This window comes from Nipponia nippon, unplaced genomic scaffold (genome assembly GCF_047370975.1).
Source record: "Nipponia nippon isolate SJK-2023a ecotype South Korea unplaced genomic scaffold, ASM4737097v1 scaffold_5, whole genome shotgun sequence".
Lineage (NCBI taxonomy): Eukaryota > Metazoa > Chordata > Aves > Pelecaniformes > Threskiornithidae > Nipponia > Nipponia nippon.
In genome coordinates, this window is record NW_028262369.1 from 15446465 (window position 1) to 15462927 (window position 16463).

The 16463-nt window shown below is 45.9% G+C and overlaps 1 protein-coding gene across 9 annotated transcripts; it reads right to left on the reverse strand.

Annotated features, from left to right (window-relative positions):
- Positions 1–39: 39 nt before the first annotated feature.
- FLCN (folliculin) lies at positions 40–13354 on the reverse strand. Of its 9 annotated transcripts, none has more exons than XR_015699213.1 (13): positions 12852–13104; positions 12003–12281; positions 11037–11183; positions 10134–10355; positions 9486–9646; positions 8610–8701; positions 7659–7849; positions 6346–6459; positions 5840–5963; positions 5344–5475; positions 3606–3711; positions 2129–2811; positions 40–594 (listed from the first exon to the last, which is right to left on the reverse strand). XR_015699213.1 is itself a non-coding variant. In XM_087734273.1 (12 exons), exons 2-12 carry the CDS (start codon positions 12249–12251, stop codon positions 2610–2612), a joined length of 1740 nt encoding a protein of 579 aa, XP_087590399.1. In that variant the 5' UTR covers positions 12252–12281; positions 13152–13354; the 3' UTR covers positions 40–2609. The 9 variants fall into 9 exon arrangements, 7 of the variants coding, with proteins under 7 accessions (XP_087590399.1, XP_087590401.1, XP_087590402.1 ...); XR_015699214.1 differs by lacking the exon at positions 40–594 and adding an exon at positions 4403–4557 and having other exon boundaries at positions 2672–2811; positions 12852–13105; XM_087734273.1 differs by lacking the exon at positions 12852–13104 and adding an exon at positions 13152–13354 and having other exon boundaries at positions 40–2811.
- Between the last annotated feature and the right edge of the window lie 3109 nt (positions 13355–16463).

The following is a 16463-nucleotide window of genomic DNA, read 5'->3' on the forward strand; positions in this document are numbered from 1 at the left end:
TCCCGGGCATAGGCTGCAGCAAAGGAAACCGTACCAGAATAAAGAAACACCCTGCTTTAATCAGTTTGTCTTTAAGGCGTATCGTTTAGAGGGAAGGAGGGTGGTGAAAGATGTCTGCAGACACGCTTTTCTGTTAATTAAGTTGTGCACATTCCAGCTATCGCTGACGGCAAAAAGGAGCACCCGCGGCCTAATCCGCGAGCTGCAGGAACTCGCCCAGACGCTGCGGTAATCCGCGTAGAGAGCTGTTCTGGCAGGCGAGCACAGCTGGTTTTATGCTACGCAGGAGCCCTGGGTTCACAGACTTAGCAACTCTCCCCCTTCTTTCCTCTGGCCATTTTGTAAGCGTTAAGTTAGCGGTTTCCTTGCCCTGGCTCAAAACTGACACGTTATCCAGAGTCTGCTTGTCCGTGACGCAGCCCTGTCTCACATCAGGACGGCGACCGATGGACACCGCATACAACTCGCTGCTTGCACAAGGAAGACGAAGAGGAAGCCTCAGGCTTTACCTGGTGACCGCCTTTTTGCTGTTTTGAAAGAAACCACACCTCTGTCCAGAAACACGGGCTTTGCTAATGGGTGCTTATGCACCAACTGCAGGTCAGAGACAAGGTTTTAATGTTGGATTGCTTGGGAGAGTTATTCTTTACAAGATAAAAACAGTTCAGCCCTCAAGAAGGTCTAAATGCCAAATAATGTCTTACCTGTTGCGTTACGCAGCTCTGAATTGGACCAGAATAGCTTTCAAGTACAAAAATAGAGTACTAGATCACATTAAAAGTAGCCACGAGAGCAAGCACCGACCTAGCACTGGAAATTCTGCTTTACTAGTCCACGCTTTTCTAATTACTTCTGTCGCCTTTATCCCACTCTCAGTGGGCTTTGTTCTTCCCTCCTGACTAGCACCTAGCACATAGGAAGCAAGATGCATATATTATTCCAAGCTTCCTTTCCTGTGGATAGAGCTTGAGCACCTCTTTCGTCCCACGTTGCCTCACTGACAACTGGGAAATGCAAGCCTTTTTGCAAACCCTGAAATTAAATAAGTGGTTAGTTTTTGAAGTAACAGAGCAATGCCTTTTTCCAAGCATCTGTTTGCTGTTTGAATATCCTGCGGTTGTTTATGTCCAGTCAAGCATTTTCAATTAATATATCTGAGCATCTCTTGCTCCATATGTACAAGAAACTAATATATACAAAGTTAAGAGGAGAAGACCTGTTCAATTCTGTAAATTGGATCAAGGCTAAGATGCAGGAATTACCTTGCGGATCAACTGCTGCTTCCCTCACCCCCACACACAGGCACAGTGAAAATCAACACAAAACTAGGCTTTGTCCATTTTACAAAAATAGCTCTTAATGAGATTTAATGCCTGTCGCCATTTTACAGATGTTCCAGAGAAAAATCAACCTGCATATTTTATATATAAGAACAGAACTCGTGACAAGTTGGAACATCCCCTCTGAGCTTGAGTCTTGTTTGAATGAGTGTAGAAGGTCACCTGGTAAAACCTGCCTCTAGCTTGTTAAAAACGTCTAGGGTAACATCAAGTTTTCCCAACAATGATCCAGGGGAAAAAAAAAAAAAAAAAAAACCAGACAAAAAAAAAAAAGACTTCACAACAGAAACAGTAATTCCTTACAATACAGATAAGAAATATCTCTTTAGGTAATTAAAAAAATGCACCAATGTTTCCATGAATTGTTAAGCAAAAATGGCTACTATAGAGTTATATAAGAAGGGAGCACCTACAGGTTAGATCTTTTCTGCTTAACTTAATTAGGAAGCTAGAAAACTATTTCTGAAGACAGAAGACCACCAGCAACCTTATCCTGGCGAGGTTATCTTCATTACCTGGAAGTTTTGCAACCACAGGCAAAACAAGGCGAGTATTTTACCCTCTGGACAAGAAAGCAGGCTGCATTTTGAGGCTTCTTACGTTACAATTCTCCCTCCCAGACAAGATTTCCAAAGCAAATGCTGAAACTGTCTCAAGTTAAGATATAAATAAATAAAGTGGAGTGACAGGACTCCGACAGAATATCCTGACTTATGCTACAGCAGAAAATAGTCTCTTCTTAAATCCGAGCATAAAGTGGTTTGAAATAATTTACACGTGATCCATACCCTGTGACGCGTCACTTATTTTTGGTTCTTGCTCTCTCAGGCATTTAGGCGATTTATGCGGGATTCGGAGAGATGAACTATATCCACTCCCAGGAGTTCTCGATGTTGTCACAGGTATCCAAGTCTTGCCAATGAAATCTAAAACTGAGGTCTACTGCCACACCATAATGCTTAATGAGGACAGTATGGGAATTTTAATTAATTCATGCTGATTCTTTGAGTGTTACTGTATTTTAGTCTTGAGTGTAGAGGTCTAGATTTAGAGTTCAGTTTCAGGACAGACAGCAGCACTGTTTATTAGCACTTATTAGTCCAGTCTCACAGCAATTAGAAAAGACTCAAGTCACTCTTCAAGTTAGTCTGAGGACCAGAACAGTGACGAAGTTTCACTATCCGCCTAATGCACGTGCTGCAGGCTCAGCAGTGGTAACTCGGGGTTCCCTGCCATTATCTGAAGGCAGCAAGTGAGGTTGGGCACCCTTTAGTTCCGGGACTCTGAGGACGTTGGGCTGCGAACTGTTGACATCAGGTGGGACTTGTACGTCTTGCTCAGGCCAGTCATCCAGAACTTGAGAAGCTTGACGTTGTCCTCCTCTGCAGCTCCCAGAATGCTCAGCAGTTTTTGGGTATCCTCCTTGGGTCTGCTGTCCACTTTAGTGAATTTAAAGAGGACCTTCACTTTACTGCAGAAACAAGAAACTCCTGTCACTATTACAACAGACTTGCGTGCATCAAACAGGGAACGAGCAGTAGCTGTAGCTTCTCTTGGTACCTACTGCAACTAAATGTTAATAAAAGCTTCAAGCAATATTCCACAGAAACTATTCTGATGCTTTGAATGAAGAAGGTGGGGGGAAGAAGAGTACTAGAAAAGGGGGCATTAGTTAGTGAGATTACTCATTTTCAGTAGTAATATGTATAATTCTAGTCTGTTTTTTCATTCTAGTGGAAAGTAAAACAATTAATTGTGACAACTGGGAATCTCCCTGGGAGACACATCTAATGCCCATCTGGCCTTCAGGTAAATTCACAAAATCGTAACGTTCCATGAATTATTTCACATGACTGCCTGGTCTTCCTTTATAAGTACTTGCACCCTTGAAATGTAGCGCCCGAAGGTGCAATCAAGACATCTGTTTGGCATGTCATCTGCACTGGAATACAGCGCACACTGACAGGCATCTATATATTTGCATACTTAATCCTCATAATGTATACAAGGCAGACAAGTATTGTCATGTAGGTAACCTACAGAGGCATGAACTGAAGCATAAAGGTTAAGAACTGCTGAAAGCCAAAAAGACAGCCTGGACCGGAGTAGAACAACTCCGATATTCTTAGCTCCCAACAGTAAAGTCAACTACTGTCAGTACTACAGCAGAAGTTACCTGACTACAAGTTTGTCCCATACTGTGCCGTAACCGTTCCAGGACTAGTACCAAAGCTGTTTCTCTGAAAGGAATGTAGTCGTACTTACTTCATCCACTCCTCCTTCAGGCAAACAAGGCACTGATCCACAACATCTACAGAAAGGTTCTGGTTGGTCAGGGCAGCTTCGATCTTGTTCAAGATTGTAGGGCCAACTACAAGATCAGAAAGAGGGGAAAAAGGGTTGGAAAGAGGACACGCATGCTATAGGTCACCCGCTTACACGTTTACTAGTAATTGTTAGCAAGGCCTAGTTCATTTATTCTGTGACCTGGGCCTGAATACCTGCTGGAATTACAGACAAGACGACACATTTGTTCCACCTCTTATTCTTTTCAAGAGCACTGGTCTGCACTCATTTTTCAACAGTATGTTGGTCTGGTGCATTAATGCAGCTTCCTCTATATGCAGAAAGCTACACTAGTAATAACAGCACAGCCAATTTCAACATAGAATTTGGCTTGATTAGTTCACAAATAACAATCTTCCCTGTGTCAGGAAGAAACCTACCTATTCTACAAGGTGGAAAAATATACCCCCCCCAGTGGCCTGCCTTGATTTCATCATCTCCATGGAAGAGGAGCTAAAGATCATCCCACTAGAAAAACGTCTGATCCAAGGAGCAATGTGGAATTTTGTGAAGGATCCTGGGACATGCACACAGGTTCAGGGGCCTTTGTTTTCTTCAGACCCACTTTTAAACTATTGTTTAGATTTTGTTGTTTCTAGTCCTGTATCAAAAGCTCATTAAAAAATGCAAAGTTATGATAAATCTTCATGCTTTGTATAATATACATACATATATATATAAAAATATAAACCCTCAATTTTAAAGTCTCCACTTACTCTTGATTTAATGTTTCTCTTGTTAAGGGCAGTTCCAGGATACTTAGTAAAAATCCAAACCAACAACCAATCCCAGGCATTCATCTCCTGGACCACTTTTTGGAATTCCCTAGGAGGCTTTTTTCCCAGCAGTCCATGGCCCAATAAGTTTGATGCTGTGGTGGGGAAAAGACCTTTCAGTCTATTTCAGACCTTTCAGTGACTATTTCTGTCCAGAAGATTCTGGACATGCTGCTGGTTGGATGCAAAGTGGACTACTGTAATTATACATGCGGGACCTACAGCAGCTGCTAGGGCACAGGAAGAACACTACAGAGGGAGTAAGTCTCTGCTTTGCATCGCACCTGTATCTTCAGAGGACAGAGCAGGAAGGATTAGCCATCTCTCAAGTCTCTTGAGACAGTCAATAAGGCCAATTCATCTAAATTAAGACTTCCCAGAAAACAGAAGACCGATGGACCTGACTCAAATCACATCTAGGTGCAAGTGCTCAAGTCCTTGAACAAAGTAGGCAAAAAAGTCCGGGCATTTCTGTATCAGTCATACTTGTCTATCAAGTGGAACATGGGAGATGAGTAACAGCATCATCCTGATAAGCTAGACTTACTCAAAATAAACACACAAGTATTCCAGAATAGAAAACGTTCATTGTGGGTTACAGAAGAATTTCCCTACAATTGCTACCATACACATTACGGAATTCGTTTCTCATGTCTGAAAATTAATAAGCAAAATGCTGATCTGGTAAAGCAAACCCTTTATAATTAAACAGACTGCAGTAAACCTCACCTCAAAGAGCAGGACCCCAGTTGTATACTGACCTGGCTTCTACTCAGACTTCCTCAAGGGGCCAGTACATGAACAGCATAAAAAACAGCTAAAGATCAAGATGCTCTTTTAACCTCAGTGATACAGGTTCTTTATGCTTTCACATCACCCACCTCGATCTGCTGCTACGGGGCTACCGCTGGTGACAACAAACTCGTACTTGTTGAGGGACTGCTCATCATCAAACAGAGTTGGGTAGAGACTGGACCGGGTCGCAGCGCGAACTTCCACAAGGACCGCGAACTCTAGAGCAACAAGAGCCCAAAAGAACATTAACCGTACTAGCCCAGATTCTAAAATACAGCTACATACCCTGCTCTGAGAAAGCACGGCTCTGTCAGCTTACGATATTTGGCCCAGCATTAATCTTTCCTCAGCAGGAACCAGGGCTGTCAGCTACGGTATGATCAGTGCTTAAAGCAGGTGTCACACCTTTCAACTAGTGATCAGGCAGGGGTATGGGGGAAAAAAAATGAAGTGGTACAGGTTTTAGTTGATGCAGCATTGTTAGACTTTCTGCCAATACTTAATACAAAAAAAAAAAAATCATCTTGTGTCCTTTAACATAAGATGACAGGGAAATGAGAGGGTTCTGCAACAGGTTCTTACCAGATGATAGTATGTGGGATGGGATTTGGACATGTGGGCTAAGCCCTAGGAAGTTACACCGATATGCCTCTTCATACTGCTCACTGTAGGGGATGATCCGCACACAACCAACAGGCAGCATGGTCTAGAGAAGGAAGGAAGCATGTCAAGAGAATCACTGGAGCTAAACCAGCAAAGTACAGTTTTCTGCCTGACTTCCAGGGCCAGACAAGACTTGGAGAACTGCTCAGGCAGATGCTCCTGATTTGAGGGATCAGAAGTATCCTGCTCCACTTGAAAGACTATGCAGTTGCTGAGGACAACCAAGACATCCAAAGGTTGAGGGTTTTTTGTTTGATGGGTGGATTTTTGGTGGTTTTTTTGTTTGTTTTTTTCAAAACCACATAATCTAGAACACATTCTCCACAAGATACATGTCAGAGACAGGTTATTATGAAGGCTGGACTACTAGAGAAATATATGTGAAAATATGCAGCAAAGGAACAAAACAAAGGAAAAGTTTCTACCCGTAGCACATCAAAAGCAGACTGGACAAGATCCATGTCTCGAGCTTTCCAGATGACCTGGTTCCCCATCAGAACATGCCAAGCCAGCATGCGGAACGCTGATGCCCCAAGAACCTGAAAAAAAAAAAAAAACCAAACCAAAACAACAAACCATTCTGCATTGAAAATAAGTGAAACGTCCAGTTTGCCCCATAAAAAACATGACTGCCACATAAGAAAATGGCTAGAACTGAACAGCAGAAACAAACATGAAAATTTAGCAGGTCTTGTGCACAGAGTAATAGCTCTAAACCACAGCACCCAGACCAAGTGTTTCTTTGACAGGTGCGAAAGGCGGACTGTCATGCAAAGCGATATTCGGCCCCATCTATGGTTTCAAGAACAAACAGCAGCAAAGTACCACTTTGCCAACATGCCTAACCACTGATCCAATTCAATATCAAGCACATTAAGAGGACAACAGTTTCATTTCTAGGTGGCTCCAAATTCTTCAGTGCTCTGGCCAGACTGCATCAATCAGCCCACTTGTTGGCCAAATTAGCGGTTTTGGTAAGATGGACACAGGCCCGCTTGGAATGGGACTGAACAACTTCTATTAGATGATAACAGCTTTCAGGCATTTCTCTGATCTGGGTTAGGTTCACAACAATGATTCAGGCACGAAAGATTAAACAATATTCTTAGACAAGCCTCCAAAGGCACACACTTCCACAACACAGTGGTGTAGTTCAATAGCTTCAAGCATTCCAAATTAGGAGACAGACAGCAGAACAAGAGGAGGTGAAAGACATAAAGCAGGTATTTGTCAGGAGCGTCCAGGAAAACGGCCTGATGTGAAAGAGACTGTGGCTCAGATGCACTGAATCTTCCCCCTCAGCCAGGTAACTAGAAGCACTGGATAAAAGCTAGATCTGTACAGAACCATTTGTTTGTTTGTAAGTTATTTTTCCCTCTGAAACACTTTTGTTTTAAGCAAATAATACTTGGCTTTGAAGATGCTACACGACCTCTCTATTAAATTACTGTCACTGCTCTTGGGAAGAAGGGAAGTGCAGAATCCGAGAGAAATCATATGATCCCATCCCACATGACCGATGATCACTAGAGGCCCACGTGATCTCAGGAGAAGGGCGCGTCCTCAGAGACGCAGTTAACACCATATTACTAGCTGTGTAGGCACTGTGCTGAACACAGAACCAGGAAGAAGTGCAGACTGCAGGAAATAAATGTATCTTTTCAAAAAACATTATCAGGAGAACAAGAGGTTATTAGCTTGTGAATTGAGCATCAGGGTAACTGCGCTCCTCTCTTACCTGTCTCATGTGCCTGAGAGAGCGAAAGACAGACAACCTTCTGTGAGCTACATTCCAGCTGTTGCAATCTGGCATCAGGGATGTTTCAGGTGAGCATTTAGATAGCTCCTGCCCTTCCACAACATCTGGCTGGGAAGAAGGCTTCTCTTCTTCCTCGGAACCATCCCAGCCTTCCGACTCTTCTTTCAGGTCTAGCAAAAAAAGGTAGAGTGGTCATAAAAATTGCTGCTGTCTAGGCATGGGAACTGCCTCAGAAGTGCCTACACACGCTGCAGCCAACTGAATTTGGCTATGTGTGGGGAGACAGAGTTCAGAACACAGTAACTAAAAGTACTAGTGCCACAGACACACCTGAGGTGTTAATGAAGTTTCATAGTTCAGATATACAATAACCACTGAAGGGTCAAGAAGGAATTTTCATCTTCTACAGAACACAAAGTCACATCTTTTGACCAGCTACGTGTTTTCTACTCTTGCTTTAAAAGTCATGGCCAAAGCCTTGAGGCAGGTTTTGTAGATCCTGGTCTAAATGGATTAATAAAAATAATTCAATGCAAGAAAAAAATTATGATCCTTTAATTTTAGAAATTTTGTAGAAAAAGAAGCAAGAAGAATGCTCCATATGTTGTGACTGCAAATTCTTCTGGCCGTAGAGATTCATTGGGAGGGCCAACCCAGCCAGACAGAACAATAATCATCATGATGCAACACCCCTACACAAGTAACAAACACCACGTGTGCGTGCAGAGAGCCTATAAGGCCAAGGGTCTTGACTTCACATTCCTGTCAGAGTCATCTCCATATGTGAGAGGACATCAGCTACTGCAGAGACTACTGGGAAGGTGAAGTCCAAGAGAGATGGCTGCACTATGATGCTGACAAAAGGACTTGGTGTTTTACCATCCAAAGTGTTCTCAGAGGGTCTTCCAGCTCTGGAAACTTCTATCTCACCTGCAAGTTTTTCCATCTGAACGAGGGTGTCTTCTGTTGGTGCTCCCTCCAGAAGCTTCTCTGTAAGTCGGCTGCCACAAGCTTTCAAAAGCCTGGAGACGTTGAAAGAAACAGAAGTAGCGTTCATTAAGCCCGCTTGCTAGGTGCAAAATTCCAGTAAGAAACTTGGTGTGATGAGCTCAACAAAAAATCCAACCACTACGCAATTTGTGTTTCCTCTCAACACATCTCTATGCTTTCCTTAGTGTGGTAACTAGGAATGCATCCTACAACCGCTGCCACGCAAAGTCACCGAAAGGCCTACCATTTTGCAATTACTTTATGCAACGTACTTATCCCCCATCCAAGTCACATGCCAGTGTTGCAACCCTCTCTATGGCATCTTTCCAGGGAAGTCTGATGAGCAAGTCAGGCACTGGAGCAACTGGACTCCCACAGACATACTGCTGTGCCGAATGGCTGCACCTCCCACGCTGCCTTTCACAACACACGGGCACTTCCAGGTGAACCACCACTGTACTTCAAGTGCAAATCCGGGGTACAACAGACTGCGGGTGGGAGCATCTTTTCGTGCTTTCTTCCATGCTCGCTTTTACACTACAAAGCCTTTCCATCTAGATAGACATGGTTTCCATTAGCAGCTACATTAGTAGGTTTACTTCACAGCAACAAGACATTTTTTTTATCCTAAAGGCATCAGCAGGCTGCTGTCTTTCTGTGCTTAGCTCCTTCCAATTCAGAGACTACTTAGCAAAGTCCAACTTATAACCTCAAGAAAAAATACCCACGCACCCAAATCACATCACACCCTTTCAGAATATGGCAATATTCTCCTCCTGAAGGAGTTGTAGAAGCCAGATACACAAGTGGCATTACCAAGCAAAAGAAGTATGCAAACATGCCCACAGGTTTTCATCGTTGGTCAGTGACGTTAAGGAGCGGGCTGCATTGCCGTTCCGCTGGTGCAGGAAGGGAGTGAAGGCCGTGTTCATCCGCTGGGCACGCTGAGGGCACCCGTACTGCTCTGCTTCAAACACCTAAACCACAGAAGAAGGGCAGTATAAGAGACTGGAAAAGGTAAAATGCTTACATGAAGCTGAGCCAAAAAAAACCCACAAACATATGAAGTGAAAAGGGTGCGTCACGCACAATCATCCAAAATACATTGTAAATCATGGGAAAAGAGAGGGAAGGGACATCTTATTCTTAGATTGACTAAAATCACCATTAAGTAACATTTGCGCTCCAAAACCATTGTCCTTCACAACTTTAGTTACTTAAATTTCTAACAGAGCTATTGTCTAGCAGTTAGCTCTGTGAAAAGTGTTATGACTGGCTTAAAACGAGAGGTGCACCCTGTTCCTTCCCTCCCCAGATACGCACTGTCCTCTTGTCCCTTGTATCAACCTTAATGACCACCCTGGCTGCGATGAGCTGGAATAGTTTTTTGACTCAGTTGTAAAACAACTATCATAATGTTTTACTAACGTTGAGTCAAACGGACTCTGTGCTACTCTGACCTACCTTAAGTGCTTTGCCCTGAAGCTCATCAATGATGCCTCTGATTTTTCCCAACAAGAAAGGCCAGGAGTTGATGAGGTAAATCCGGTCCATCATGATAGTGATGATGCTGTACCAGCGCTGGAAACCTCGAGCCAGGCTGTCTTTGATAAAGAAGGTGTGGCTGAACACAAAACCATGCTGTTCATCTCCGAAAAAAATAGGGCCCTCACGTCCTGGGCAGACCTGAAGGGGAAGGACACATACACCACAGTAGTTAAGCGCATTACACAGCTGAAACGGTAATAAACCGAACAAAGCTTCCTGCTCTTTAACACACACTTGGTGAATAAAACAAGCCTTTTTTAGGCTACTGTCCAAAACCCAGGGTCAAACAGACCTCCAGAGGTATCCTACAAACACTACAAAACCTTCAATTTAACTGCATTTTAAGAATTCAGCTCTATTCAACTACGATACTGTTGAGAATCCACAAGGGATTTTGCCGATCCTGACACACAAATGCTCATTAATCTGTAAGGTTCTCCCTTCACTTCTATGAAATGCTGAATGTTAATTGTCTACAAAGATCAAATATTTCTTGGCACTAAACAACAGATTCCAGTGTTTTTAGAAGAACAGTTTATCTTACAAAGAAAAACAATAAACACATAGGAGCAAAAACAAGAAAGGGAAATTTTTGGTCTCACAAGGTGAGAGGAAGAAACCCTCAAGGTTATCAAAGATCAACCTTTAAAAATCACCACCAATCCTGGAATGAACAGACTTGTGTGTCCATTTTCCATCTCCATTCCCTCCGTGTTTCAGGCTGCACAGAGCAGCTAGGACCAGTAAAGCACTGTCTTCGATTTGAAACGATACGTAAGGCCGCAAATAGATTTTCTCCCTGTACTCCAAGACAGTTACCTCGCAGCTGAGACTGCGAACACAGGCCTGGCGCACGATGCTGAACAGCTGGGGGTGGTTTGGGTGCTGGTGACTGACGTACTTGATTGAAGTTTCTTTGTCGTGGCTGACATATCCGGGATGTCCTCCTGCAAGAGAGCGGCAACCCTGAAGACAGAAAAGCAAATCCAGCCATAAATGAGCATGCAATTATCTAAGGTTTCCAAAGGCCTCTGCATATTCCCTTCAAAATGTAGGGAAACATGACTTACACATATAGGTAAGAACACAAATACTGAGAAGATAAAAATATGAATCAGGGTCAGGATTTGAGCCTAGCTCCTCACATATAATTCTGTGCAATATACCTCCTCTGCTGTTATGCTTGTTTTCCACTATTTAATTTGATGGTCAACTTGGTGCTGGCTCTACAAGTGGTAAAATTCAGTTAACAGCAGCTGTGAAACCAACTGGCCTAACAAAACTGGCCATAACCTAAAGGAAAGTAAATAACAAATACCTCAGAACAAGTACTAATAGTAGATAAGCACGAGAATGACTGAGAACATACATTTTCTCTATTGTTTTAATTGCTTCTGCATTTTTTTTTGTTTCCTAATCGATACTGCTCTTAAAATAACTATTAATAAATGACCAGACCTAATCTAATAAAGTAAATGCTATTCAAGGATGAGGAAAGCATTTCTCAGCCACAAGAGAATCACAGATCAAAGGGCTTAAAGAGGCCTCAAGACACCATCTTGTCAAGGTCTATATACTCAACAACAGTTCCTTCATCCTCTTGTCACGGATCATTACAGTTTATGAGGACTTGGGAGATCTTCTGGTACTAGCAGTCACATACAAAACTAGTGCAGTTCACATTTTTTTTTCTCTCTTAAACAATTCAATGCGCATTAGAGAATCCAAGAGCCCTTTAGTTAAGCCAAGGGCCACTGATGTCCGCACACAGATCTTCACACTTGCCTCGCACATGTCTGACTTCTTTGGCCCTGGGCTGCTGGAGTCGGCGCTGGCACCTTCTGCTGGGCTGTGCGAGCGGATCCGACTGCTCATCTGAATGCCGCCTTCTTCCTCTTCTGCCTGCTCATTCTGCCCAGAGATGTCCCCGCTGCTTGCGCCTTGGGGAAGCGGTGAATGTAGAACCTCGGTACAAAAGAGGGTGCGAGGACCGTGGAGCTCACAAAAATGGCAGAGGGCAACAATAGCATTCATAGTGATTGCTCAGGACATACGTCAGGCCTCCTGCAGGCAAGGGAGAAAGCACACAATATCAGCACAACGGGTATCACGGCATCTCTTAGGCCTGACTGGTCACATCCTGCTCTATACCCCTCCAGGAGCAGCTGGCCTTAAGCTCAGCCTAAGGGACCAGCACAACTCCCCCACGGGGTGACCTGAGCAAGGACCAGCCCTTCGTGCCCTGATAGGACGGGAAGCAGACCGATCCCCCCGCGCCCGGATCCCCGGCCCTGAGCCGGGGCACCTCAGGCCCCACGGGGGTGGAACGGGACCGGACCGGACCGGACCCCCCGTGCCCGGATACCTCCGGTCTTACCGGAACAGCTCGGGGTCGGACAGAGCAGACCCCCGTGCCCGGACACCTCGGGCCCTGCCGGGGCCGGCATAGCTTCCCCGTGCCCGGAGGCCTCAGGGCGTAACGGGTCGGGACCGGCCCTGCTCCGCGCACCCGAACGCCTCAGGCCCAGCCGGACTCGGGCCGGCCTACCCTTCCGGGGCCCGGCCTCCCCGCTCCGAGACCGACCCGGGCCAGGGCCCCCGTGCCCAGACACCCGCGGCCCGGCCCCCGCTCACCGCGGCTCCCCCGGCCCGGCCCGGCCCGGCCCGTCCCGTCCCCGCGGGCGCCTGACACCGACTGACCCGCCGGCCCGTACCACCCCTACCAGCAGCTAGGGGGGAAGACGGGCAGGCAGCTCCCCGGCTGCCCACCCGCCGCCGCGCTACGGAGCGGCGACGAGAGAGAGGAGGAAGCGGGAGAGGGCGGCGGAGGCCGTCCGTACCGCCGTACCGAGCCGGTCCTGCCCGCCGCTCCCCCGAGGATCCCCCCCCGGTGCGGCAGTGACTCGGCTCACGGCCGCCGGGCAGAGCCATTACCTCAAGACGAGCGGGGGACGATGAGAAGGTCGGGAAGGCGCCTCCTTCCTTCCCTCGCTATCCCCTGCCCCGCTGTCGAGCCGCAGCGAGCGGGCAAGAGTGTCCGACCCCGGCAGCCGAGAGGGGACAAGCCGCCGCCTACGACCCCGCAGCCGCTGCAGCCGGAACGGGCTCAGCTCCCCCCGCCAGGTGGTGCGGGCCGCACGGTAGGTCACGTGACCGGCGGCCCCCGGAGGGGGGGGCGGGGGGGTGGTGCGCAGGCGCCGTGGGCGGCGGGGCCGGGCCTGTCCGGAGGCGGGGCCCGGCTGAGGGCAGCCGGCGCGAGCGGCCACGGGGGCGGGAAGGGGCTTCGCCGTCGGCTCCCGCAGAGCCCCTTTTCCCCGCCCGCGTCCCCCCGCAGGGCGGCTGGCGTGCTCACCCCAGGCTGGGCCCGCTTCTCCGCCACAGACCCTCCGCACGCGCACTGGCGGTACCCGTCACGTGTTTTAACTCCTTAAACGACTTCGAATGTAAGATGAGGGCAGATGAAGGCTTCCACGACATATTCTCTCTTCCCGCTCCATTCAGCAAGCAGTTACACGAAGATGCTGGCAGGGGTAAAGCCCAGGCTAGGAGGCTGAGGGAAGGGAGCCGAGGCTTGAGCTGAACAGGCCTGTTCAGGCTCTCCGACACAGGCCTTCTCTCTGTTAAACCTACTCCAGTTTCTCTTCAGGGTATCAAGTTTTATTAGAGGATTATTTATCTCTAGAAACCTACGACAGAAAGATAAACCAAATTCCACGTGAACTATTCATCCTTTCAGGCTTCAAAATAATAAAGTACTGGATTCCCCCCCGCACCCTTGCCGTTAATTGGAGTGCACCCCTGTAGAGTTTTAAATACCCAAGTCTGAACAAAAGTAGCAAGTCTTCCACAAGATAACAGCATAGATCATTCGGCTGAGTAAAACTTGTTACTTAAATCCCAACAACGAACAGCTATCGCTGATACCACTGCAATATATGCCTCTGGCTCCAAGCAGCCACGCATGGACTAATAATTGTGCCTCTGAAGAAAACGATACTCAGATGGTTAGCGAGACGGATGATTACTGTAACACAAAGATCAGATATGACTAGAAGTGTTTGATCCAAAGTCCATCTAATCCTGGAGCCCATCTCGGACAAGGACCTGCAGCAGCACTTCCCAAGGAAGACACGCTGTTTGCACAAAACAAACCACTATTGCTACTGGGGATAGTTCAGGAGAGCTCCGAGAAGCCACCGGCAGAGTTTGAACAACTCCTGAGCAGAGGGCACTGCCACACGCAGCAGACAACCAGCAGCCTCCCGCCAGTCAGCCAGAATCACATGTCCTGAGAAGCGACAAGAACAAAAGACCCCCCCAAAAAAAACTAAGGAAAAGCCAAATACAAAAGACCTACTATCTCATTTAAGACAAACTAAGAAGAAGGACTCGTTTGTTATCTTTATTTTCCAATAGTACATTTAAACAACTTCTCAGGACTAACCTCCTCAGCCAGTTTGGCCATGCAGAAAACATTTCCTAGGTTATACAGATCGCCTACGACAACACATACAACGGCTCGCGGTTGTACTGTAGAATAGAGAAGGGAAGTTGTATAGAAGGAGGCAGCTGGAGTTATGCGAACGCATGTGGTGCAATGGCAGTGCTACGGGTGCGTTAGCAGAGGCCACTAACCGGGGCTCCGCAGTGGCACAAAAATAGGAGGGGTGGCTGCACGCAAACAGCTTCTAACCATTTCTTTTTAGAAATATTTTATTACCTGCTAATCATAACTGAACTAGAGACCCCTCCTGTGGCTAAGAAGTGTAGTTGCATGTCTAATGCTACCTTCAGAACTGCATTTTGTATCTTTGCTGATTAAGATGCATGAAAATAGGAGTTAGATATCAAAGCATGCACTCAGTATTTTGTGAACACATCTGGTGGCCATGCACGACAGGAAGAACGAGCCACAGGACCTCTGAGAGCCTAAGCTCGGAGGAGCACAGCACGCAGTGTTCTTACATTTGATCAAAAGTCCTCCCCTGCAATAAATACAAATTAAACCCAGAAAGCTCAAGTGTTCTCAAAGCATCTCAGCTGACCACAGTCCATGCAATTAGTTCCAAGCCTTGAAGGAGCTACTTCATTAAAAATCTGACTTAATTTCAACAGTATCTCAAGACATGCAGATGCCAGACCGTATGTGTTTATCAAACTATTACTTAAAAGCCCTTCCCTGAAGCACTTTCAGTGAATGCTTTATCTACTGATTCTCCAGGTGGGACCTGACTTTGAATTTTCAGCAGCAGTGGGAGTTTAAGAGCACAACTACCCACGTCAGAAAAGGAACCTTAGCAGTTCTCTAACTTTAAAAGCGTTTGCCCTCTTAAAAATCAGATTAAGAAAAATAGTGTAATATATCATTTGAAACTATTACCTAGCTATTTCTACCATCCTTTTGATGTGAGCATGGGTTTATTTTATCTACTTTAGGCAAAAAATAAGAGAAAATGTAGCTGCTATTTGCCAGCTGCAGATATTAGTTTGCTTCCAGTTCCACAGACAGAAAGCCACCCTGCAGCTCTCAGCAGGTACGTCCGCGCTCACTAATAGGAACCAGTGGCATAAAAGCTGGACATTTCTGGTTCTTCTCCCTGCATACATTCTCCCGCCGGCAAGCGAGCCCTTGGCAACGAAAGGCGAGCCATCCACATTTTCGCATAGGTGGCAGTTTGGGGTTAGTCATTTGCAGTACTTCACGACTACCGCACGTGGTTGTAAACACTTCCATAACCCAGCTTTGTGCTTCAGCCCACAGCATTACTCATCTACTAATTTAAACTTCCACAGTACCAGAGAAGAAAAATCATGTAAGCATGTTCAGCACTGAAATCACTGCAGAATTAACTAGGAAAAGATATTTATGATTTTTGAAGGTTTTTTAATTACAAGACTGTAAGGCAAGTTATGGAAAAAACCCCAAGATTTTGCTTTAAGATCAGGTGTAAAAGTTGCTGTCAAATATGGAAGTGTCTATGATAGGAAGCACAAATACTGAATGGTGAACTACTAACACTATGGACCTATGCCGTGCTCAATACTAAACTGCTATTTTATACTTTTTAAAACATCATTCACCACCTAGAGAACAACCTGGGGACATACCTCTTCTATTAAAAAGCATACCGCTGTCACAGAGGCTCTGCTAGAATTAAGACACCAATTTTAAGTGAAAACCCCAACAGTTCTGTATCAGCACTGGAAGCACAAATGGAGTATTTTCAACCATGGGTGACCTCAATA

Bases quoted from the DNA above. Each gene is read 5' to 3' on its own strand.
- FLCN (XM_087734273.1), bottom strand. From the start codon at position 12,251: ATGAATGCTATTGTTGCCCTCTGCCATTTTTGTGAGCTCCACGGTCCT. The intron at 10,356-11,036 runs GTAACTGTCTTG...CTTCCCCTTCAG, and splicing joins TTCGCAGTCTCAGCTGCGAG to GTCTGCCCAGGACGTGAGGG. The intron at 9,647-10,133 runs GTAGGTCAGAGT...TCTGTGGTTTAG, and splicing joins TTCAGGGCAAAGCACTTAAG to GTGTTTGAAGCAGAGCAGTA.